The 25,842-nt window shown below is 39.0% G+C and overlaps 3 protein-coding genes across 14 annotated transcripts; 1 reads left to right on the forward strand and 2 right to left on the reverse strand.

The window, feature by feature from the left end:
* Positions 1-514: 514 nt before the first annotated feature.
* LOC117147313 (scoloptoxin SSD14) lies at positions 515-2,602 on the reverse strand. 2 transcript variants are annotated; one of them, XM_033314160.1, is made up of 3 exons: positions 2,535-2,602; positions 1,667-2,431; positions 515-1,581 (listed from the first exon to the last, which is right to left on the reverse strand). In XM_033314160.1, the coding sequence occupies exons 1-3, from the start codon at positions 2,579-2,581 to the stop codon at positions 636-638; spliced, it is 1,758 nt and encodes a 585-aa protein (XP_033170051.1). In that variant the 5' UTR covers positions 2,582-2,602; the 3' UTR covers positions 515-635. The 2 variants fall into 2 exon arrangements, with proteins under 2 accessions (XP_033170051.1, XP_033170053.1); XM_033314162.1 differs by having other exon boundaries at positions 2,487-2,563.
* Positions 2,603-3,527: 925 nt separating this feature from the next.
* Positions 3,528-19,675, forward strand: LOC117147844 (active breakpoint cluster region-related protein). Of its 7 annotated transcripts, none has more exons than XM_033314908.1 (17): positions 3,529-3,679; positions 5,198-5,695; positions 9,212-9,795; positions 9,905-10,538; positions 10,678-10,976; positions 11,046-11,172; positions 12,351-12,371; positions 12,923-13,021; positions 13,512-14,516; positions 14,578-14,961; positions 15,026-15,186; positions 15,341-15,480; positions 15,549-15,798; positions 15,862-16,631; positions 17,254-17,540; positions 19,150-19,237; positions 19,297-19,675. In XM_033314908.1, exons 2-14 carry the CDS (start codon positions 5,360-5,362, stop codon positions 16,049-16,051), a joined length of 4,230 nt encoding a protein of 1,409 aa, XP_033170799.1. In that variant the 5' UTR covers positions 3,529-3,679; positions 5,198-5,359; the 3' UTR covers positions 16,052-16,631; positions 17,254-17,540; positions 19,150-19,237; positions 19,297-19,675. The 7 variants fall into 7 exon arrangements, with proteins under 7 accessions (XP_033170804.1, XP_033170799.1, XP_033170801.1 ...); XM_033314910.1 differs by having other exon boundaries at positions 15,862-16,057; positions 16,134-16,631; positions 19,150-19,675; XM_033314907.1 differs by having other exon boundaries at positions 19,150-19,675.
* LOC117147846 lies at positions 19,002-25,103 on the reverse strand. Of its 5 annotated transcripts, none has more exons than XM_033314915.1 (11): positions 24,997-25,103; positions 22,957-24,301; positions 22,712-22,890; positions 22,437-22,645; positions 21,979-22,379; positions 21,809-21,900; positions 21,656-21,754; positions 21,339-21,595; positions 21,082-21,276; positions 20,856-21,025; positions 19,002-19,768 (listed from the first exon to the last, which is right to left on the reverse strand). In XM_033314915.1, the coding sequence occupies exons 2-11, from the start codon at positions 23,852-23,854 to the stop codon at positions 19,284-19,286; spliced, it is 2,985 nt and encodes a 994-aa protein (XP_033170806.1). In that variant the 5' UTR covers positions 23,855-24,301; positions 24,997-25,103; the 3' UTR covers positions 19,002-19,283. The 5 variants fall into 5 exon arrangements, with proteins under 5 accessions (XP_033170806.1, XP_033170807.1, XP_033170808.1 ...); XM_033314916.1 differs by having other exon boundaries at positions 19,284-19,768; positions 21,979-22,376; XM_033314917.1 differs by having other exon boundaries at positions 19,284-19,768; positions 21,821-21,900.
* Positions 25,104-25,842: the final 739 nt, after the last annotated feature.

Here is a 25,842-nt window from a genome sequence, read left to right on the forward strand (position 1 = left end):
CACAAGTGCAAAACAAACTGATGTTTGTTTTGATCATGGCGTGTGGGGCATTGAATTTGTAATGTTGAATGAAGAAGAATATTTGATTTTGTTAAAAATTACATTATAGTAAGAATTATGTCAAGATATTGGTTAAGAAGGCTTGATACTGTTTTGTGAAATTAACTTGATAAGTTTGTACGAATTGAAATGGAAATATTAAATCTTTTGTTTATAAAAACACAATTGAATGGAACACGAGGTCGTGTTAGAGTCAGGATGGCCGTGTCGGAGTAGTAGTAGTATTAGTAGTAGAAGATTACGAGGGTTCGTATAGGCTGTTAAAAGACGAGCGGGACAGTATGCTTGAGTGATCGTCTGTGAATAGTTAGAAACGCGCTACGCTATAATGGGAGACGAAGATAATTCGACATATACTTTATATAGTCGGCAACGGTTCCTTCTGCCTGTTACATTCTTTTCAACGAATCTAGTATACCCTTTCACTTTACGAGTAACGGGTATAAAAACGGTGTATTATAAAAGAAAGCATCTAGAAAAGATCTTCCCCGACATTTATTTAATTCAGATGAACACCACTAAAATATTCTAACGGGCTTTCCTAAAACTTAAGATGAAATGAACATCCCTTACATCTATTCTAATCTATCTGGTTCGACTACCACCGCGCTCCCCACTCTTCTACGATCGCAGACGGGGTGTGGTTCAGTGCCCAAGATTCCAATGGCCGTCTGTGCGGAATATGCCTTATCATCTTCCAGAAATCTGATGTCGTGTCCAATAGCACTTAAATAGGCGACAGTATGCCTAGGAACATTTGGTTCCATGTCAATGTGCATTGGCGCCAGTTGGTGATGCAATCGTCCTGAATTCACCGCCTTCTCAATAGGTTCGTGGAGTACAAAGTACCTTAGAATAGTCTGGGCAACAGAGGTGGTAATTTTTGACCCACCGGCACCACCCACAATCAATTTAACATTCCCATGGGTGTCTAAAACGATGCTGGGACAAGTTGAGGACATCGGCCGTTTGCCTGGTTTGATAAAGTTTGCGGGACTGGCGGGTATGCCATAGGCATTTACCTTTCCGGGCGTACTAAAGTCGTCCATTTCGTCGTTGAGGATAAAGCCTGTTTGGCGAGATCTTACTTTGGCTCCCAAATGGCTGTTTATTGTACTGGTCACTGAAATGGCATCGCCATTTGGTGCCAAAACGGATATGTGTGCTGTACCATGATCCTCCTCATTAGCAAAATTGGCTCCGTAGTACGACATGTCCTCGAAGGTCCTGTCGTCTAAAATAAGTTTACGGATCTCTGCGGCAAAGGCCGGATCGATAAGGTTTTCGTACATCTCCTGTACATCTGGTTCATAGTGGATGTCGCCCAAATTGGTACGATGCCCGTAAGCGTGCTTAAAAGTCTCGATTAAACGCTGCCAGTACTTGTCCGTATTGCTCGTATACAGCGGTTCCATTACATTCAGCATAAAGGTTAACACGGCCCCGCTCGTGGGCAGTGTCGAGGTGAGTAACTTGTAGCCACCACTGAAGTGGGAGTGGAGCGGCATTTCCCAGCGAACACTACAAAGTCATATATCAATTAAGTTGACTGGTATTCAAATTGATATTCAATATCAGCTAATTAAGGTATTTACTCCATACTCACTTGTAACTTTGCAGATCCTCTTCGGTAACAATGCCACCCATAGCCTGGATATCCTCCACCAGTTTTCTCCCTACCCTGCCGCCGCCATAAATAGCTTTGGCGCCCTCATCCGCTATGATTTCCAGAGTTTCGGCCAAAGTGTGACGGTACATGACCTCGCCCTGCTTGTAGACCTCATCCGTTTTCGGATTAATAAAAATCTCGGCCATGGAGGGTTCGTTTCTGATACGCTCTTCTTCGCGCTGAAGGACTCCGGAGAGATACCTGGAGACCAGGATGCCACGGCGGCAGAGATCAATGGTGGGCTGGAAAAGCGTTTTCCAGGGCAGGCGGCCATATTTATCGTGCAGCTCGGAGTATCCATAAATTTCGGCGGGAACGGCACAGGACAATGCGCCGGTGATTTCTGTTTTGACGAACATGTCCTGCGTGGCCGCAGCTGGAGCGGTTTCTCGGGCAATTAGAACCTCACTAAATTCTGTCTCTCTTGAGTAAATGGTAGCAACAAACCCACCGCCCACGCCCAAGCTGTGGGGCAGCATCACGCCTTCGCACAACATGGTGGCTATAGCCGCATCTGCAGCAGATCCTCCGATATCCAGAATGGAGCCTCCAACCTCCGCACATCCCACGCCATTCGATGCCACGGCGCCAATGCGACGTGGTTCTTCCGCTTTGCTCCGGAGTCCAAAAACCAGACCCAAGGTCACACCCAATGCGGTCACCACCAGGATAATCCAGAATACGGCGTACTTCTTGCAGCACCTAGAATTAGATTGCGGATTGACGGTATGCATTAGTGTTCCCAAATATAGAATACTTAAGTTGGTAAGTGCGATTTATTTCGGGGGGACACTTGCCATCGTACCCGACAAATAGGTCACCAAAGGCGTCAAATAGTTCCCCATAAAACATGTTTAAGTGAACTCTGACAGCTTCCGGGCTCACCTTTCATCGGGTACTGCGATCGAAAGGCCCATTCCGTACATATATCATAGACACCTTAAAATAATAAGATTTACTCGTTTTGGCAAAAGAATTAAGTCAAAAAAATATGTACTTTATATTTTCATCCTCTCGCAGTATACTTAATAATAATTTACAGCTTTTTTTTTTTATTCATACCATTAGGAACTTACGACATTTATTGTGTGTATCCTTAAACTAGGAACTTAAATTGGAACAAGCTAAAAATTATAAGAATACCAAGAGAAGAATTAATTAAATGAAAATTGCGCGGTATAGGGCGCTTTATATATCCATCCCGTTATCTAGTTTTTATTTGGAGATAAGACAAGAGTCCATCCATCGCCTTAATGTAAGCCGTTAGAATCCATATCCAAAACTGTGAAGCGTCAGAAATAGAAAGTATGGTGTGACTAAGAGGCCGGCAAGAACTAAAGAAGTAAAGTCAGAAGTAGCGACTTAATTGTATAGCGTATTATTTTATCTGGCAGCTGGTGATAAGCCGACATAAGGTCGATTTGAAACGTTTTCTTGGCTAAAAATAGGGAACCGCAAGGGTAAAACCGATTTACATAAATGACCAATGATGTCTGCTGGACTTTAACCTTGTATTTAGATTGTTTAATTACATATAATTAATTTTACTTATTATATTATTTATTTAAAAATCTGTTGTTCGAATTCTGGCAACTTTAATTAATATTAACGCCATAAAGAGCTTATCATTAATTGGTATTCAAGCAAGAACTTTTAGGATTAGTTAAATACTAAACCTAAAATTAAGCAATGGTTATTAGGGAAAATTTTTTTCCATTTATGTTATAAATATTCCGGTGTTTTAGTATTTTTTCTAGCACACATCGATACTGGCGATATTTGCTAGTCCACCTCTAGTATCCACATGCAATCGATAAGCGATATTTTTTGTAAAATCGGCTTCGCTGGAAATCTGCGAAAATATTTCTGTTTTGTCTAATTGTTAAAGTCCAATCAATGTGAAAGTAAATTGTGAGAATGGTGAATAAAACTCGTGTTCGAAAATGAAACGTAAGGGGCGATTTGGAAAACAAGAAATTCCAAAGGAAAAGCAAAGCCGAGTTTTACGCACACCAATGCCAAAACCGCTGGTGCTGTATATATGCAAATGTATTTGTGTGTTCGCTTTGAAGTAAATTAAATAAAGTTGTGTATCCAAATTTGTTCTGAGCGGAATTTAATTGTATATAAAACGGAATAGAACACAAAAATACATCTTTGCGTGTATTAAAGCACAACTTTATTTAAGTGGAACGTGTATAAAATGAATTTTTTGCGGCTGCAACGCCCACTGATTTTGTTTCTAAAAAGAGAAAAGACAAAAGAAGACAAGTGTAATAAGGAGTAGGTTAAATATAAACCACAAAAGAAAAACAACATTTATCAAAGGAATCACTTATTTTCTGTGCGTCTGTGCGCTATATGTTTGTGTTACGCTTTTGTTGTAGTTTTGATAAAAACAAAAACCGAGAATATCTCCTGAACTCATGTGACTGCACGCGTAAACCATTTGTATAAATATCAAGGAGAAAACTATTTAGATATAAGGGATACAAATAAAAACAAATAGAAGGGAGCGAAACACGATAGGATTGTCAAGGGTTCAGAAAAGCATCAGTACTAATATTGCATCTGCAACTGGACAACAATAACAAAAAATAAGACAAAATAATAAAAAAAATAAAGCAAGTTCAAACTGATACAATTTTAAGACCACTTTCCTTTATTTCTAACCCAAACTAGAGAGCGTTAACTACCTTTTAATCCCATTATAATTAAAATCTTACATTTTAGATTCTCAAAACTCATCCCATTTTTGAATTGGAAATCTTAATATTTACCTTACCTATTCTGATCAAACATTATTTTAATATATATTTTTTAAAACCACTAAGAATATATTTATCTGTCTTTCCCATGTATTTCCCAAGACGTATTTCTTGATAAAATCAAAATATATATATCTTTTATTGTTAGTATTGTAATGATCCAAAAATATTTAAATATTGTACACCATCGAACGACTTATGCCTCGGATAATTAAATTTCATAACATCAAGCAAAGACCAAAACTAGATTTCGAGTTCTTTGACTGTCAGATACCCCTTACACAGGTAGTAGGATAAATTTAGGTTGCTCAACGAATCTAGTATACCCTTTTTGCTTTAATAGTAACGTGTACAAAGAAACGCAGTTCAGGGTAGGATACAAACTTAAATTCTCATTGCCGCTTTAAAAGGGTATTACAAATAATTTGTGGTTCATAAAGTCTTTTAAACATTTATATAAAAGCCCGAGAAATAAACTTATTCTAACGATGTTTCGATGCTTAAATCAATATAGTGTGCTTGACACACGGTTTTTATGACACCTTAATTATTGGTAAGTTATTCACAGTTATTCAATGGAACTCATAAAGGTACTCTTCCTGTGGTTGTATGTGTCTGCTTATTTGAGAGTATATTTAAGATTTCTACTGTGGAAATTGAAATACGGACACGTTTACTTAACTTAAACATTTTTTTGCAGGGGAAAAAGGCGACAACGCACAGCTGGTGCTTGTTGTTACATAAAAGGCAACTACGGCCTCTCCGCGTCATCATCTTGAATAATCATCATCCGCATCTTTTAAATTAATAAAGCAAACGGTTATTATAAGAGCAAGCACCTGAAGGAGGCGCTTGCACCAACATGAGCGTTTTCGATGACTTCCAGCGTCTGTGGATGCAGCGATTTCCGCAAAGCTCTCTATCCGATGCATGGGAACAGGATGTTCGGGCTAGTCTCGAGCGGCACAAGGTGCGCATTATTGAGCTGAGCAAGGAGCTTGAGCAGGAGACGCTCTATGTGGAGTATCTAGAGCGACTGCTGTCCGACGTGGAACGGTATCGCGATTCTGGCGGGGATCCAAAGGCACTCTTTGAGGCTGCTAGCGGTAGTTGCAATAACAGCAATAACAGCAATTGTAGCAGCAGCAGCAATGGAGCTCCACAAGAAGAAAGCAACACTAATTTAGACAAAGATTTTGTGAGTATATATATATATATTAATTAAAACTTATTTAGAAACAAAATAAATTATTTAGATACCTATTAAACAAAATAAATTATTTAAGTACTTATTAAATGAAATAAAATACTTTTTAACGAAGTAAGAAGCTAGTGTCCACCAATTCAACAAGTAAATGTTCTGATATCCATTTTTGCCACCAAGCATAATTATTCCTTTGTAAGTTAATGTTGAATATTTGGACAAAAAAGTGTGTAAAGCGTGCTAAATGTATTGTCAGCGACATACACAAGTCTAGCTTCAGGGGTTTAGAAACTATTGGGAAATTAAGATATTTAAAGTTGGATTGGTGTGCAATCTTTTAGTTCTGTGATAAATTCCGATTGGAAGGAATTCCGACTTCTAATCGAGGAACTTGACTATAGCTCTCTCTTTTTTGCTTATTTTTAATTTTATCATATGTTTTTTTAATTTCTTACAATAATTGTTACAATAACACTCACAAGCAAAAAGCAGGCACTCGCTCAATTTGTAAAAATCATTTAATCTTTTTTATTGAAAAAAATTTAATTTCACCTTTTCACTCCCACTCGTTCACTAACGGGTATCTGATAGTCGTGGAACTCGACTATAGCATTCTCACTTGTTTGTGTATATATACCCTTGCCTTACCCTTGCACAAACTACTGGTTCGTTTCGTTTCTACGTAGATATTTTCTTACTTACGCGTTCAGTTTTGGATGTGGGTATTGTTATACCCGTTACTCGTGGAGTAAAAGCTGTGGAGTAATAGGTCGGAGGAAGCGTTTCCGACCATGTAAAGTATATACATTTTTGATCAGGATCAATAGCCGAGTCGATCTGGCCCTGTCCGTATGAACGTCTCGATCTCAGGAACTGTAAAAGCTAGAACGTTGAGATTAGGCATACAGATTCGAAAAATATATACGCACCGAAAGTGTTTTATATTTTTTCATATTTTTATTAGTCTTGTAAATTTCTATCGACTCGCTAAAAAACTTGTTGCCACGCCCACTCTAACGCCCTAAAACCGGCCAAAATCCACACCCACTTTTTTTGAAAAATGTTTCGATATTTTTTCATTATTTTTTTAGTATTGTAAATTTCTATCGATATGCTAAAAATATTTTTTGCCACTCTTATTCTAACGCTCGAAACATGCCAAAACTGCCACGCTCAGACTTTTGAACAATTTTTTAATTTTTTCTCATTTTATTCACCAATATTTATCGATATCCCAGAAAAATTATGAAATTTCGCGTTCGCATTCCCACTAACGGGTATCTGTTAGTAGGGGAACTCGACTGTAGCATTCTCTCTTGTTTTTACTAATAACGTGACTGTCATTAATTAATTAATTTTAAAACGACTCAAACTTTAGCTGAGTTGAAGTCAGAACACTTTTAAACATTTTATTGAGGTACAGTATTTGATTTATTTAGTTAGAAAAATTGCGATTACGTGTGCGTTGTCCATGGGCTCTACCACTTTTAGCACTCGTTTTGATATCTCAAATGGTGACCCTTATCTACCCACACCAGCATTTTTTTTATACAGAGGGCGGGATTGTCGGGCGTGTGTGAGTTTTATTTTCTTTAGGTTTCTAGCGTTGCTGCTGGCGTCGCTTCATTTATTGTCGTCAGTATAGTTTTTGGTGAATAACAGTGCCGGGATGGACGAACGGACGTATACGGATACGCGTCATTCATACATTCATAATATACATAAAATTTAAAAATATCTGTAAATATAGTTAAAGAAAAAGTTCCATTTATATTTGTGTTCCGGACAACCGCCTGTTTAATAGCCTAAATTAAAAAACACAAGGGCTACAATAACAAGGCATTACGTAAACTATTACAATTTTTTGTACGTTCAAGAGCTCGGTACTTCGTTTTTCATTACCGCGCAAGTGTGTGTTAACGTGTTTTCGGTTGAATCAAATCCTACCTCCCAGTCATAGACACTTCGTCTTTGTTAACCTCTAATTTTCCTTCCAACTCAATCAATTTTTAAACCATATCAAAGGAAAAATAGCTCAACAAAGTGGCACTGAATTTAAAGCATGGCTTCCTTTAAGGAGAAGTTTAAATTATGGTCCAGAGGGGTGCGTAAGAGTAATTGGTTAAGAACGAGATCTCTACTGCAATAATATACATATATTCAACATAGCGAAATTAAAAATGGAAAATGCTACATAAGCTACAACAATTTTAGCTGTATTATGACAAGTCGAAATCAATAAAATACTTATCGCAAAATTTTTTATAACTACGCGCATACACGTAGAATCCGTGCATATATCTGTAGGTCTCTTTTATCTATAAGTGTATATACAATCTTGTAACCAAAGAATTAAGAAATACCACAAAAAAAAGAGCTTCCAATTTTCTCTACAGCTCTAGCGCTGTCGACCTTTTGGGCTTTAAATTGCACGCTTTCTTCATTTCTCTGCTCTCATTTAACCAACCACCCACTTAGATATCCATCCGGTAACCATACAATTTTAAGTTGGACATTTTTCACTTCTTGGTAATAAGCGCCTTGTATGGCTGCTGCTTTCTCAGTTATTTACTTTTTTTTGTTTGGTTATCGGTTTGTTTCTGCTGCTCACCCGTGTAATTTTTAAACCCAAATAATGAGGAAAAAACTATGTGGCAGATTCAACGCACGCAACGGTATTTGAGATTCAGCCAAGTTTGTTGGCGTTTGCACATTTAATGTAAAGAAAAGCTCGAATTGCAATCAAATTAAACGAAATTAAATGCTCTGTGCTCTCGGAGTCTAAATAAAAAATAACACAAAAAATATACAGACGAAGAGAAAACTCTATAGTCAGTTTTCTTGACTACCAAACAACCTTCACTCAGTCAATACGCGTGGTAAGAATTTAAAAATTTAAAGACATTTGAAAAAAAAAAATTCAATTAAAAAAGCAGCACATTTTTAAACTTGTAGGCGTGATAGCATGTTGCAGTGTGTGGGTGCTAGAGTGATCCTGATTAATATTTTATTTACTTCTTGGGGTCCGAAATACGAAATACCAAATTTTAGTATTAATTCTTACTCTACAAGTAACCGGTAAAATAATGTAGTTCCAAAGAGGAGTTTGTACTCTTGTGGGAATTAAATATTTATTTACCACCATATAATATCCGGACAGAGGAAACTGACCAAAATTGTCTCCACTCCTAATTATTATTAGAGGAAATAAGTATATCTTAGCCTATTGTCAATTTTCGCAGAGTCGAAAATTCCATACTTAATGTTTTTATGTATGTATTCGAATTTTCATACAGGCTACTCCTTCTTTTGTATAATATTGAAGGTTTTTTAAAAATAAAGAGCCCTTTCCCCCTCATTAAATTATTTTGAAAATAGCAAACCACCGCCTACCTTATTTCTTAAGTCATTCTGTATCTATCTTTCTTAAGATGCAAATTCAATGAAATTCACTTCTCTAATCAAGTTAATTAATATCTTTTATTCACTTCCTCTTATATTTATTCACAGAAATCTAGTTTAAATCTGCGCGAGTCTTCTTCTTTAACTGGCGCCAAGGACAAGGATCGCCTGTCGCTCAAGCCAGACAACAAATACACAACTCACACAAATGCCGTTATAGGTGGGAGTTGTAGCGGATCGGAAAAGGTGAGCGGTCCGCTTCACTCCACTCAGATCACGGCGGACGGCAAACGAACAGGGGAACTGTATTTAAAGCGGGAAGAAGACAGAGACAAGGATAGTAATAGTGAGGACACCGATGGGGCCCTGCAGCAGTGCATCACGGAATTGGCGGCGTCTATAAAAGCCCAGCCGGATAACGTGGCAGGAGGGTGTCTAGGAAACGATGTCGATATCGATAAACCATTGCGCAAGTCGACGTCGCAATACGTTACAGTCATTCAGGTCAAAGAGGCCAAAGGCAAAGAAAGCGATGATGGAACTACCTCGTCATCGGGGATCAGTGAACCGCAGCAGCAACCCACTCCACCATCCACATTTTCTCGATATTCGGAAGCCACCGCTCCCCCGCTTTCGCCATCGCTCACATCGTACGCTGCCCACGTAGATGCCAAGAAGAAAATGCCACCCAGGTGAGAAAAAGTAGAAAATGAAGCAAGGACAAGCATTAAGTAAAGTTATAGTTCCTATTATACTAGGAATACTGCATTCTACTTATGCCTCTTATTCTTTTTTTCCCAGACCTCCGCCAAAGAACATTCGGCGAGTTGAGCCCCCTACCATTCCCAGCCAGCAGCTATCGTCTTCGCCAAAAAGGGAGACATATTTGATCAACACGATACCGAGCAGTTCAAGCGGCAGTCTCTCCATTGACAGTTTGGGCAATTCGCTGGAGCGGAACATCAAGCCGTCTGATATACTGCGTCAGAAATCATCTGATAATTTGGATTCCAAGCACTCGGCAAATCGGAAAACCACACCGGAGCTTAGTAAATTTGTGAACGTAAACAATCCTGAATTAATGGAGGAGCTCGGTCGTAAGATGGTAAGCAAGGCAGACAGCCTGGAACAAACGAGGAGGCACGACTCCTCGCCTTCTGGAGGTGGTAGCCTAGGACGCACTTCCTCCACGCCCGGGCGATCATTGACTCCTGGACGAACCGGAGTCGGTGCCTCGCCAACTGGTAGTCTAAGTAAAACCGGAAAAATGTCTATGGCGGACAGCAGCTCACTGCTCAGCACTAGCAGTCTGGAAAGGAGATCGCGGCTGCAGGCTATCGATGCGGACAATGGAACGGAATCGCGTGAATCGGGTGCCAACCAGCGTAGTGTAGGGTCCAAGGAGTCGCTGACATCACAAGGCATACCGGAGGTGGTAAGCTGAGACTTTCTTTAATAGGTTTGAGGAAATATCGTTTCTTAATTGGGTCACACCCCCACAAATTTACACTTTGTACGGAATATGAGTTCTCTGTTTATAAGTAATCTAACGATTGCCGGTTTTTTATTACAAGCAGATCAAGAGCTACGAAAGCGTGTCTTCGCTAAGTTCGGAAAGTGCAAAGGCGGTGGCTTCCCAGCAGTCAGCGGCAGCCGGCGGAGCTTTAGCGGAGTGTGAACCGTACTATGATAGCGTACCCCTCGACCACGGCGATGGAGAATACGTTTTCATTAAGCCCGGTCGCACCGGATCCTCATCCAGTCGCGATGATTTGTCGACGCCTGGCAGCAGCATTTTGCCTTTGGCTAATGTAGCGGATCCCGAATCTCCAGGCAGGACCTCTAACTACGTCAACATCGATTTCTTCCTACAGTGAGCTTAAGTTTCAGATAAAATCTAATCAGATTATTGATACTTATATTTTGTATAATAACTTTAAAGGCAAAGTAATGAGACGCGCTCCAGTTCGCTAGACAGTGACGGGGAGTACGAGGGTCCGCCCATATTACGCACCATTTCGCACGACGATCAAACCACAACACAAACTACCCCGGGAGCAATTCGCAAGGTTCGTTGTCAGTTCATTGAAGACCGCCCCTGCCCCAGTCCTCTGTGACCGTTATCCGGCTACTTAGTGCCCAAGCAAACCTTTTTATTTCTGTCATTTTGCGTTTTTAATCATCTCCCAATCGTAGTCAACATATATTAGCAAAGTGTCTAAAAGCTAACAAGTAGGCTAATGCATTACCAGCCCAAATGACTTAGACGACTTTGCTTTCAAAATGCATGTGCTAATTTACAGTGCCCTGAAATCCAGCGCTTCAGAACAAAAAATTCATATTTTTATACCCGTTACTCGTACAGTAAAATAAAGTATATATATTCGTGATCAGGATCAATAGCCGAGTCGATCTGTCAATGACCGTCTGTCCGTCTGAACGTCGAGATCTCAGGAACTATAAAAGCTAAAAGGTTGAGAATTAGCATACAGATTCTAGAGACAATGACGCAGCGCAAGTTTGTTGATCCATGTTGCCACACCCACTCTAACGCTCACAAACCGAACAAAACTGCCACGCCCACACTTTTAATAAATGTCTTGATATTTTTTCAAATTTGTATTAGTCTTGTAAACGTCCATCAATTTGCAAAAAAATTATTGCAACGCCCTAAAACCGCCCACAGCTTCCGCGCCCACATTTTTGAAAAACTTTTCGATGTTGTTCAATAGCTTTATTATTATTAGTCTTGTTAATTTTTATCGATTTCCCAAAAAAATGTTTGCCACGCCCATTCTAAAGCCCTAAAACTGCCACGCCCACGCTTTTGAAAAATTGTTGGATATTTTTTATAATGTTATTAGTCGCTTAAATTTCTATCGACTTGCCAAAAAACTTTTTTCCACTCAAACGCCCTAAAGCCGCCAAAACAGTAGAGCGCCACTTTTCAACAATTTTAAAACGTTTTCTCATTTTATTTCCCAATATCTATCGATATCCCAGAAATATGATGAAACTTCGTGTTCGCACTAACACTAGCTAAGTAACAGGTATCTGATAGTCGGGAAACTCGACTATAGCATTCTCTATTGTTTATAATAATATTATTTTTGTTTCGCTTAATTAAGATTTCATTTCAATTAAAAAACCTTAATGAAATTCATAACCATCAACACTCTAAGAGTTAACTTTATAACTAACACTGAACTAACGAAGATTATTCGTTTCTGTTTTCTTTTCCCAACAGAACTTAGTTTCGGCGATACTTGTAAGTACCGGATACGGATAATCAGTCAAAGGTTCTTACTTCGACTTTGTAGCTTTAATTTACCAACAGTAGATGCTTATTAATGTAGTATGGCTACTATAGATCTTTTCATACATTTGGATATATCTGTACATGGTTTTTTCTTGTTTTTAATTTATATAGTTTGCATGTTTCTCAGTTAAGTTTTACCATAGTTTGTGCTTAAGCTTTCGCCCACAATTAAACCAACAATTTTTACAGACACTAATGATCGATTTTCCTACATCGCTCTGACTGGTTACTCCTATCTATTGTTCATTAATCACAGTATACCTTTCTCTGTCTCATTCATGCAAATTTGGGTTTGTAGCCAGTGTGTATGTAGTCTTGCAAAAATGTTATAATTTTTTTACAACTAACTGTATTGGCTCGACGACACCATATATAATATATAGTTGTGAAAAGTCATCTGTAGCGGGTTTAGGAAAGTTTTGACCTCATCTACCACGTTTTATGTGTTTTTATACCACTTACAACTACACATCTCATCCAAGTGATTCGCTTTTTCACAGGTTTGTGGAAATGCGCGCGGTGCTAAAATACGATCCATACTTAGCTCAATTATTCAAAGTGAGACTATCTACGTTGAATGCCTCAATAAAATGATGCAGGTAAGTAATTCGGATCTTATAAACTTCGTTTTGTGGGAAGGTATAGAAATCGGTTTTCTCAGGATATTAAAATTAAATATAAAAATAACGATAAATTATATGCTATTTAAATTTCAGTTTTAAACCAAAAACTAGTTAAAGCAGGAATGAAGAAAGTTATTATTAATATATTTTCGTACTGCTCATATGACAGCTTTATGAATTAGTCGTCCGATTTGCATCAATATAAAATAAAAAACAAATTTTTTTTCGATTTATCCTATGGCAGTTGTATGATATGGGTCCGTTTCGGCCCGTTCCGGCACGCTCCGACCTATATACCTCCTGTTGATATTGATTAAACAAATTTATTTTTTGCGTCACAAGCTTCTGACTGAAATTAATACTCTAAAAGGGTATTAAAAAGTGGGGGTCGTGACGGAGTTACAACGTGATTTAATGATAAGGTAAAATTGCTAATATGGCTAATTCTTATTTTTACCAAATGCAGTACAAGAAGGCCATCCACGCAACCCTAACTACTTCGCAGCCTGTGATCAGGGAGGAGGAGGAGAACACAATTTTCTTCAAAATTGATGAGCTTTTTGATCTGCATACCGCTTTCTTATCTGATTTAAAGACTATTGTGTCTCACGAGGGTGGTGATGTGCTGATCGGTGAGCCGTTTCGTCGACTGGCAGAGATGTTTGACTTATACAGTGCCTTTTTGCACAACTACAAAAATGCTATTGAGACTGTGAAGAAGTGCAGTGCCAATAACCCCCAGTTCAAAAAGATCGTCTCCACTATTGTGCTTAATCTGCAGACGGAACAATCGCTAACTCTCGAGGATCTATTGCACAAACCAGTTGCGAGGGTGCAAATCAACGCGTTGGTCTTCAACGACTTGCTGCGCGAAACCCCAAATGCGCATCCGGATCACCAGCCATTAAGGCAGGCGCAAAAGATTATTCAGATGTTCCTAAATCAGTTCAATGTGGTCAATCAGCGGCTGCCCATTGAATCAAATCGAAATTTAAGACGCATGGTGCGTAATTCGTTTATTGTGGAACTTGTTGATGGGCATCGTAAGCTGCGTCATCTCTTTCTTTTTAATGATGTCATCGCATGTGCCAAATACAAGGCATTAGGCCGTGATCGAATCGACTATGAGCTCAAGTGGTTCATTCCGCTAAAGGACGTATCCATTTACGAGGAAGCAGATCCGGCGGTCGAGCTTAAGGAATCTAGTCCAGCGAACATTTCGCAAGTAAAACGCAATTTGCGTTCTGTTCGAGATCAATTGGCCATGGAGGTGGCTAACAGTGGAAGTGGAGCCTTTCGTTCCGGTGATAAGTATCGCCGTAAGCTGGCGGATCTGGAATCACAGCTGGTGCTGGCAACGCCCAATTTAGTGTTGCGCCTGGGGAACAAGGCAAATAATAAAACCATAACCTTTTTTCTTAGCTCGGATTTTGAGAGGACCCAGTGGATGGACTCAATCTTATCCCTTAAGGTTAGTTTCTGTGACCTACATCAGCTTAATAAGGCGATAAATCACGTACATATTTATGTAGCAAAAATGCAACCTGCCTGGAGCAAATACTATTAATTCCTTGGAGGTTACCGCTTTTATTGTGGCCATGCAGAAGGGCATGAAAACCGAAATGGGTTCATATCTTATGCGTAACACTAACGACGAGAGCCTGCTGGTTGGAGACCTGTACATGGGAGTCCAGGGATTGGAAGGACTGGAGCAAGCGAACGACCTGTACATATGCGTCGAGGTGGACTCCTATGGCCACTATTTTCGCAAGGCCACCACCAAGAAGATATGTCGCAGTCAAATGCCGCTCTGGAACGAAAGTTTTATGCTGGAACTAGAGGGCAGCCAGAATGTGCGCATTCTTCTATATGATGCTAAAGAGCGACCGGTTCTTAAAGCCAAGCACATACTTAAGGTGGGAGTTGATAGTTGATCTTTGTTATTAAATTTTACATTAATAATTCCGCTTGATTCCATAGTTGAGTTTAAGTTGGTTGACAGAAACAACGCAGCCGAAGTCAATTAAACTTACTGAGACCTTAGAGCTCGGCTGTAGCTTCCGTTTTATACCAGGCGAGCTCTTCCGCGGCAACACAAAGCCAGGAGCCCTTTTCGGTGCCAAAATGAGTCAAGTATTAAAGTAAATAATAGTTCCATATATAAAATAACAGCACCACTTTTCGTGAAATGAAAATAGTGAAGATCTTGATTTCAAGATATAATTCAATATATTAATAAACTTTCTGAGCAAATATTATTAAAAAAGGAATAATTATATATTTCTGTTTATTCAGACGTGAAAAACGCGACATTCCGTTCATCATAGGCGCCTGCATTCGGGAGGTAGAGCGGCGTGGGATGCTGGAGGTTGGCTGCTACCGCGTCAGCGGTTCTGCTTCAGATTTGGCGAAGCTGAAGAAGGCCTTTGAGTCTGGTGAATATATGGCTTTGATGGGTAACCATGTCTTATTACTAATTTGCACTTAATTTTATTTTCTTCAGATGCCTATGAGGCGGAGCAGTTGCTACGAGAGGTGGACATCCATTCGGTCACTGGCATTCTGAAAACTTTTTTAAGGGAGCTCCCCGAGGCTCTTTTCACGGATCAACTTTATCCACGATTTTTCGACACATTCAGCGCCTTTAGCAACAACAACGAATCCACACGAATCAACGAACTTCTCAAAGTTTTTGAGGAGTTGCCACAGGCCAACAAAGCCTCCATTACTTCGATATTAGATCATTTAATAAGGTTTGTTTTTTATAGCAACATGGACGTTTAAAATACACTTATTTTGGTCACTACTTATTGTAGAGTCCACGAAAAGGAGACAGATAACAAGATGTCGTTGCACAATCTGGCCATGGTGTTTGGACCAACCTTGCTGAGGCCGGGCCAAACGCAGGTGAAGCAGAAGGATCCACTGGCAGCCAGCACAGTCGACGTTATGGCTCAGGCAGGAATCCTATACTGCTTTCTTCAGGCACGGATCAAGAAGGATTAGGATTTCGTGAGCAGTTTACACAGATACATATGGAAATATATATATATATGTACAAAAATTATATTTTTTTTACAAACAATAGTAATAATACGAACGAAGTTGATGGATAGCCTACTCATACGCCACGTCTCGATCTTAATGACAACCCCTTATATTATATATAAAACCGCCCAACTACCTTGAAATTACGGAAAAGGCCATTAAATTCCGAAAACACCATGAAATCCTGGTGCTGCCTACTGTATATACCAGAATCCGTAAATGCAATTATAAACCGAATATGATGATATGACGAGGAAAAGGGAAACACCAGGATCTATGTAAGGGTCCAGGGATGTCACATATCAGCTCATTGTCGGGTCATCCATGCACATCGCACATCTGGAATTAGCAAGTGTTTAACACTTGTACATCGCTGCTTCTCCGCTTACTGAAAATTACTCCCATATATACACGTACTTCACTAGATATGTACATTTGGATGCGACTTCTGCTTACCGCAACAATTGCAAAAAAAGGGCAGAAAAATGGCAAATATTTTAAATAATTCAATAATTAACGTATATATCTACAAACATAGGTATATATTTAACTATATATTTATAATATATATAAATTATTACTTATTAAGTTATAATTATTATAATAATCAATAATGCATAAATATATTTACAAGTAATAATAATATTAATATTATATTATATATGTATATATATATACATATATACATATACATATTTATATATATATATATATATATATACAATATATATAATTATATATATGCATTATTGCTTATATATATAATATATATATATATATATTAATATTATATTAATATTGTATTATATTATATTAATAATTAATATAATATATTAATATAATGTTATATAATATAATACAATATTAATATAATATTAATATAATATATTAATATATATATATTAATTTACAGAAGTAGTCGTAGCGAGTTTTTTCGGCTGATTGATATAAAATATGTATGCCTTTAAAATTCAGATTTTTTTTTATATTTTTTTTAATATTTAGGTTTTATATAAAAAATTACTTAAAATAAAAAATAATCTATTTAGATATTGCTATAGGGCTTCGAGATTATTATTCAGGCATTGTAATTATATTGCAGGGAAGATTTTTATATTAGTATTTCAAAAATTATATTGTGAACTTTATACATTTTCAAGCTAGGCCTGGATATTATTGCCTTTCATCGTCTTCTTGTTTTGGCTGCACATATCCCTCTACAACGAAGAGGGATTTATACCCGCGTTTCGGCGAATGGGATGCCCGACTGGCGCCGAATTAGATCACCGTCTGCTTGCAATTCTCCTCCACGTCCAGGTTGTTTCGCGCTTTCGGACTGTTCTTGGAGATTTAGTCAACAAATCCAAAGTCACGATGCGAGTACGTAAGGAATGGAGGTCACCAAAGGCTCTAGGAATTAGAAATAGTAATTGAAATTCCTTAACAGGTATGACCACAATGTACTCGAATATGTCTCAAACGTCTCGAATTCTTTATCTTGAGTCCTGAAAACGATCAGAGCGTTAACCAACTGAAATAATATTTTTGGGACCTTTGGATTACTTTAGATCACTGCGCTTAAATCCGCTGGATTGCTATCAATTTGGGCGAACTGCAAGTTCTTATAAGTTCATGTCATGACAGAAATGTTCTGTCACTGAGGAAATCGTCGAGTTAATGAAGCCGTTGGGTTAGGAAATTTAATTTTATGGGATTTTAAGGAATCTTTAACTTGGCAATTTAAGCGGTGTGAATGCTACCCAGATGTCGGAAGTGTCTTCTTTAGCTTCCAGTTCTTCCGTTTTCTTGTTCTGTTTTCGAAATCAATGGCTCTCCAGTCCAACAAAGTTAGATTATTTTTGATCTTTTTGCATGTCAACTTGAAAATTTTGTTTTCATCTCATTTTCATACTTTCGAAATGCGTTAATATCCTCCAATCCCGTAAAAATCAACTACAGACTGCCGGCAGATTTTTAATAGTATACCATCTGACAAAGCTGCAAATTAACCACAGGCACAGGTCCGAATTGCTGAAAAAAAGTTGCGCACCTTTTCAACAGATCTTTAGGCCACTTTTCGAAAGAATATCATCCCGGACTCGATATTATCTTCTCTGGATAAACTGATAATGCGTTTACTTTTACTACTTCGCATTACGCTTATCGACGGGGACTGGAGACACTTGTTGTTTACTATTGCTTGCTTTAATCGCCTTGTTCTTCTCGGTGAAGTTCACTTTCGAAGAGCTGCTTTACAAAAATTTGACACATGTTCTGTGGGTACTTCAATGATTATAATTTAGTTGAATTGAAATAACGGAAATGATAGAGCCGTGCAATAGAATTGCAATAATACGATAGTATTATCGATAGTACCTCGGTCACCAACATCGATATGTCTAAGATAATCACTATAGTCGAATGCTTATTACGTTGTATGCATGGGGTTCAATACCAAAATAATGTAAGGAAAAATAAAATACATTGTCTTACAACCAGTTTATTATAAATGGATTAAATGGAGCAATTTAAAATATTTAAAACATTTTTTACTTAAACATTTCAAAATGCGCCTTGCAAATTGGACTTATTTTCAGTTTTGATACATTGAGTGGGGGAATTCAAGCTGGTTTCTCCAACCTTTTCAATACATATGCAAGTTATCTAGTTCTGCACCGTAATCTATCCTGGTCATGTCTAATCCCATCATCGAAGCTACTGAATCAATAGCTTTCTGTTCCTCCTGCAAAACTATTTGTGACAATAGTGTTGAAGTTGACGCATAGACTATGTATATATTGTCGTGAACTAAGTCTAGTTTATTTAACAGAAAACTCCAAGCCAATATAATGCGGAACCCCGCGAATATCATGTAGAATACTTCTATACAAATTAAATGTTGATTATCTTTGGTTTAAGGTATATTTTATTAAAAAACGCTTCTCTCCCAGTGAGGCAGCTCACTTCATTTATAAGAATATATAACATTTTTAGGTCTATAGTATAGATATTTATAAGCATCAGATGCCATCTGATTGTGCATTACTTCGTTGCAGACACGAAAAAAAGGAAGAAGAACCAAGTACACTTCGAAGATACATATATGGGATATTAATCAACAATTCACAATTCGACTGCCAAAAGGTTACAAAACCAATTGACTTTGACGTGCGAAGGTATTCAGATTCCATCACTTTTTAAAGCATATTTTAAGTATTCGGATAACGGGTGCCTCAAAAAAGGCGGATATGACAAAGGCGGATCCGAACGACACGACGGCGTTGCCTAAAAACAAGGTCAGGATGAGAGGATTGCTTAGGTGAACAGTGCCGCTCATGTGCGAAGAGCAAATGAACATTATGATGGGATGGATCAGATAGGCACAGTATGTGAGTCGTGAAAGTGGCCACATAACACGATACGACAGTATTGCATTTACGGTTGGCACAAGGCCCCAACAGCAGGATAAGACGATCCACACTAGCCCACATCCGAAGGCTGTGTGGGCCACGCCCACGTAAAAGGCACTGCTGGTGGTGCCTAAATGTCCTTCCCAAACCCCAAAGACCACGATCAGAAGTACGAAAAGACTGCATGCCCAAAGGAAAAGGTTTAAACGCCTGGAAATTAGCGGCGGAGTCTTCACCTTATACAAAACGTATCCGGTGCACATTCCTGTAAAATAAATGAAGAGGTGCATAATTAGGGTAAGTCAAGAATTAAATTCACATTTTCAAGTATATATGTACATATGTACCTATATTATTGCTATGTGTTCATTGAAAATATTAACTTGTTTTTCAAATTTAATCTATTACGTTTTAGGGATTTTAAACATACAATATATGCTTTTGAACTGTTTTTATATTATTTATTGTTTTGAGTCAGCAATTTGCAACGCGAAATCGATATCGATATGGCCACGTTTGTCCGTCTGTCCGTTTATCTCTCAGTTTTAAAACTTTCTTCATGCAAAATTTTCGAAAAGTCACCTTTCTATTGCAGGTATCAAGGGCGTCGCCAGGGTAAGGCAGCAGCCTCCCCTGGACCCTGGACTCCCCTGGACCTAACTTCCCTTTGTTTATTTAGACTATGTACTGTTCTTATTCTCTTAGTCAATCTGCCTCCACTTCTATCGATCTGCTTCCCATACATATGATGTTTGCTAGGTGCTTTCACTAAGAGTTTCCAGTGTTGGAAGCTGTTTTAAACATACAATATATGCTTTTGAACTGTTTTTATATTATTTATTGTTTTGAGTCAGCAATTTGCAACGCGTCATCGATATCGATATGGCCACGTTTGTCCGTCTGTCCGTTTATCTCTCAGTTTTAAAACTTTCTTCATGCAAAATTTTCGAAAAGTCATCTTTCTATTGCAGGTATCAAGGGCGTCGCCAGGGTAAGGCAGCAGCCTCCCCTGGACCCTGGACTCCCCTGGACCTAACTTCCCTTTGTTTATTTAGACTATGTACTGTTCTTATTCTCTTAGTCAATCTGCCTCCACTTCTATCGATCTGCTTCCCATACATATGATGTTTGCTAGGTGCTTTCACTAAGAGTTTCCAGTGTTGGAAGATGAATTCTACTATATATTCTATTTAAATATATACACATAAGTACTTTAAGGGTATAAAAACATTCTCTTGGCAAAGCTTTCTATCTCGTTTTTAATGTTTTTAAAACCGCGATGATCTATGATGGTTCCGTACCCTCATTAGAAATTGTAAATTATAAATTATTAAAAAAATTCTGTTTCTCACCCGTTATATAAGGGCCCACTCGTTGCCATGGTTTGTCATATAGGAAATCGAAAGACTCGAAGGGCAGAGAAACTTTGTGGGTGTACTGATATGTCAAGGATATTATACCAGAAATGCTCCACGAGCTGAGTAGAAAAATGAAAAGTGTAATAGCCACGGCTTTGAAGTACCTGAAAACGGTAAGTTTTAAGTTCTAGGAAAGTAATCTAGAAAAGCTTTCACCCACTTTCTGGCCAAAGCTAAAAGCAGAGCAGCCATCACATAAAACTGCATTTCGTTGGCCATATACCAGCTCCACATCATGCACATTTCGGTTTGCGGAAAGTAGTTGTTTATATACAAAATATTGCGCCACCAATACAGACGGCAAGTATTGTGCTCTATTTTGGCCGGCTGAAATACCGAAGTGTCTAGCCCTTGCCTGCAATAATAAATCCATGTTATGACAAAGTATAATAAAAGAATACAATAAATATAGCTCACCTTACGGCAAAGTCATTGAAGATAACTACAAACAGATAAACTGGTGTTAGTCGTAGGTAGCGATAGAGCAGCATCATAAGCGATTCCGAAAAGCAGCTTTTTATGAAAAGGCATGTTTCCGTCGGATGTTTGCGATCCTGCTTGAGGTAGAGCATTGTGACAAGCAGGCCGCTGATAAAAAAGAATGAGTCTACAGAGAAAGTGGCATTGCCAATCACCTGATACCAAAAAGAGCGCTCTGTGATGATCCTTTCAAACTGATGTTTCGCTTTGTTAATTCGATTCGTTTAATTTGGTTTTTATAGCAAAGCACTTACTTTATTTTCACCAATGGCAAACATCTGAAGATAAGTGTGCACCATCATGGTCCAAAGCACGGAGAATACTCTTAATCCATGTAGGCAGGCAGTGTGGGTCTGCTTAGGGAAGCCAGCAGTAGCAGATGAATGGATTAATTGTAGATACTTTACCTCTAAACTTACCTCCTTGGTCTTGTTGATGTTTAGAATTGCCTTGGCATTTGTTTGCAATGCGAAGCACAATAGTATTTGTTGATGGAAAGCTGCGAAGGGTAAAGCCGATTAGGGACAGAGTGACTGGTATTAGGTAAATGAATGCTCAGGTATGGTTTAATGCTCACCAACAGATTGCTTCGCCTCATAAGTTCCAGTGCCTCCAGCACAACTCCCACTTTCCACTTGGTAATCGCCCATTTCTGACTTTTCCCCAACTGACGTGGAAGTGTTGGGGTCAGCGAATTCTTGTTGAACACCGTTTTCCACGTCCGATGAGTCCCCACACCTTTGTCTATTTCCATTCACATCTACTTCGGGGCCATCCGTTGAAGAGCTAGTGCAGCCCAAGGGGCGCATTTGAAATAGCTCGAAGGACTTGCCATAAAATACGTCGTTTTTGGCAGAGGTTCCATCGCATTTGCCACTAATGGCTGCAATAGGTGCCACAACTAAACGACGTTCGTCGATTTTGAGCTGATAATAGGAAGCAACCAAAATCACCAGAACGAGAGTGAGCATAAAGCTGCTACAGTGGGATAACAATTTGAATATATTTATATTTGTTTTTAAGATGATAACCTACATGAACACCTGAAACTTTAACTGACGCCAGTGGGAATAAAGTCCGGGCACAGTGCGAACATGGAGGATCTGAAGCGGAGGTTGTTGCATCGAGGTATTGTGCGCGCCTAAAACAGTCAGCATTCGAGCATATGGATCAAGGGACAAGATGGATTTGACATCAATGTCAGAACAAGATTTGGGTAAACACTCTCCCAGACTCAAAAGCATCTGCAGAATGAACGGGATTTGTGGTTAATAAATGTTGGAAATCAGAAATTTAAATCAGGAACCAACCGATCGATTTAGACTGGGCAAATGAAGCGCAACATCCGCTACATAGAACTGCAAATCAAAGTGCTGGCGCTCTTCAGTTAAACTCTGGCGGTTGAGCTCATAACAGAAAGAAAGCTGACCGAGCCACTTGTCGTTTCCAAAGAGAAGCTGGCCACGGTAGCGCCCAGATGAATCATAAGCTAGAAGAGTTAAGATTGGAATGGGATTAAAAATTTAGCAATGGATATTCTCATGCAGTGACTTACCCTTTTGGGCCCACTCGTAACTAGAATGAAGTGCCGTCAAATACGCTTGCATTTCGAGCCCGCAGCCTGTGCGAACATTTGTTCGAATCTCAGAAATCTGCCAGTAGAAGTGGTCATAGAGATTTGCCACCAGTTGGAAATAGTTGGCCTGGCCATAGAGACTCTCCACTGCGCTGCCGTTTCCTGTTCCATTCGCGGTCGTCCCCAGATAACGATGGATGCTATTAATGGTACTGCCCAAGGTTTTTAGCTGCATATCATTGTCTCCACTTTGCTTAAGCAGGTCGCGACTCAGTTTTGGTGCCATTAGCGGCTTACTACCCAGGATCTTTAGAATGTGAGTATTGGAAGTACTGCTGGTCATCGCCGAAAGAGTAGACGACGTTCCCGGCAAAGTGGCTGTGTTGGGCTCTGTGGAAAACTCGCCGATGTGGACATCCACATTATCGTTCTCATCGGGATTGGAGGGATAGTAGCTAGTGTCCAAGGTCAGGACATGCTGATTCTGATTGTTCAGATCCCCCTTCTTAATAACCTCGTGTTCCAAATCCTCTAAATCTCCCAAATTGAAGTCAAAGGTAACCGGATGCAGTTCGAACTCCTTTAGTGGTTGCGGTGGCTTTACATACTCAATGGTGGGCAATATCTTCTCCAGGGGCATATAAGGTTTCTTCTTCAGCGGCTTGAGCGGCAGGATCTCGTGAGTGTTTAAAAATAGCGGTAACTCTGTTTCCGTTTTCTGCACTTCATGCAGAATGGTGGTGTTACCATCCCTGCTTACAAGCCGATGTCCTGTCAAGGGCGCAGGTTCAAGTTTTTTCGTCTCATTAAGGCACTTGCTGATACAATTGAAGTTGAGCATTAGGACAGCCAATGCGGCTATGCTTAGGTATGACATATTTGCCACTAGGTAAAGGACACTGTTTTGCTTTCCCCACAATTTTCCACTTTGCCACTTTAAACTAATTTCCAAAAATCTAGTGGTAAGCTGCGGGTAGATGTTGTATCTTTCTAGCTATATTTGACTAGTCTCTACCCTTCATTGTTTTAGGTATTTTTTGTTTATCCGTGGAGCGCAGTTCTGCGCACTTTTGAATACTGTCTCGTATTCCTCCGCTGACATTGTCGCAGTATTATATTTTGATCAGTTCGTTCATTGGCATAACTGTGGTATACGACTGAACGATAGCTTATTCTGGATGAGGGCTCGAAGGATTTCGGAGACCGCGAACAAACACCTTGGGCTTGGATAATCTAAAAGTTTTGTTTTCGTAGTTTTCACTTATTTATGGTTCGATATTTTTTATATTTATTTTTGCAGACCGGCTAAATCTGCAACAACTTCCTGAAAATCAAAAGAGAAAAACTTGTTAAACGTGTTGTGCCCACAACCAGTCGTGGTTGTGGCCAACTGGAAAAGCGTCGATGCAGCGGGAGGTTATTGGTACCATTGTTTATATAACTTCCGCGTATCATTTCGCCAAGATGGTGTGACAATGATCACAGCCACTACTGCTTACTTTCCACCACATTATGCAATTCGGTTTTGACTCAACAACGCGAATCTAAAGCGTGCCAAAAAGATTTTAGGCATACGGATATAAAAAGGCAAATCAATTAATAAAAAAAAAAAAACAATTTGTTTTAATTTTTCAACAGTGTGAGCGTGACACGTTTTGATGGTTGTGGGCGTTAGGAGGGGTATTCTGAAACAATCTTTCACAGCGTAGGCGTCTCTTTTATAGTTTCACATATCATCAATCTTTTCTATTTCGGATACTTTAGGTATTAAAACAACTAACATATTGAGTGTGTCGATAACCTTCCCATTAGAAGGTAGGTCAGCCCCCAATATGTATACATATCAGCACATTCTTCTCTTAGTTGGTGCCATTTCAATTCCATGTTTCCAAAAAAAAGGGTAGCAACCGAAAAAAAAAAATAAATAAACACAAAGTGGCAATTGGATGGATAAACATTTGTGTCAGGTCAGTCAGGCCAATTCAAGCAAAACCAAGCCTATGCAAAGAAAAAGCAAACCTAAGTGTGTTTCGTTGGGAGGCAGATCTTTTCTGATATCTTGGCCCAAACTACGACGACAACCGAACCGATGAAAGTAAAAACCGCAACTGATCAAGCGCCGCCAACGTTGGCTTCCATGAGTGGAAACTCTGGTAGTTGCAGCTCGGTCTGGGATTCGGACTCGTGGCTATATAATGTTTAAACCATTAGAGTAGAGACTTCCACAGTCTCTGATTCGTACAGCCGAAGTGTGTGAAATAGCGGCATGAAGCAAACAAGAGGTAGTCATATTATATGCACTTGCAAAAACCTAACAACTGCAATTGCAACCGTCCAACTCCAAATGAAACCAAACGAATGCTTACGATGATCAATTGTAAACAGCAAAGCTGAAAGTTTGTGTCAGTGCCGCAAAAGAGAGGTGATCTGGGCTTGGATTTTGGATTGCTCTGCAGTAAAGCCTGGTCAAGAGTGGGGTAACCGGATCGGATAACTGGCAGAACTCGCTTGCATATGCATGGCATAAAAAGTACCCAAATAATACTGGCTACACGGTGGCAAGCACCTGGTATAACTGTCGCAATAATCAAAACTCCATTCATTCGGACTAAAATCGATATCAATTGGAAAAACTGAGATACACGCTTCTTGAAACATATGCGATTGCCTAGAAAATGGGATACTGAATATAATACATTAAAATACATTATCAATTAAAGAAATAATATTATTTTTGAAACCTTCAAGATTCAAAATATAGAAAAGTCTTTCGATTTGATATTTTGAACTTTTGGAAGTTTTTTCATTTATCATTGTTTCACGCGTTATGGGACTTGGTACTGAGACTTTCAGCCCGAAACGGAA

The sequence above is a fragment of the Drosophila mauritiana genome, chromosome X (genome assembly GCF_004382145.1).
Source record: "Drosophila mauritiana strain mau12 chromosome X, ASM438214v1, whole genome shotgun sequence".
NCBI classification, from domain to species: domain Eukaryota; kingdom Metazoa; phylum Arthropoda; class Insecta; order Diptera; family Drosophilidae; genus Drosophila; species Drosophila mauritiana.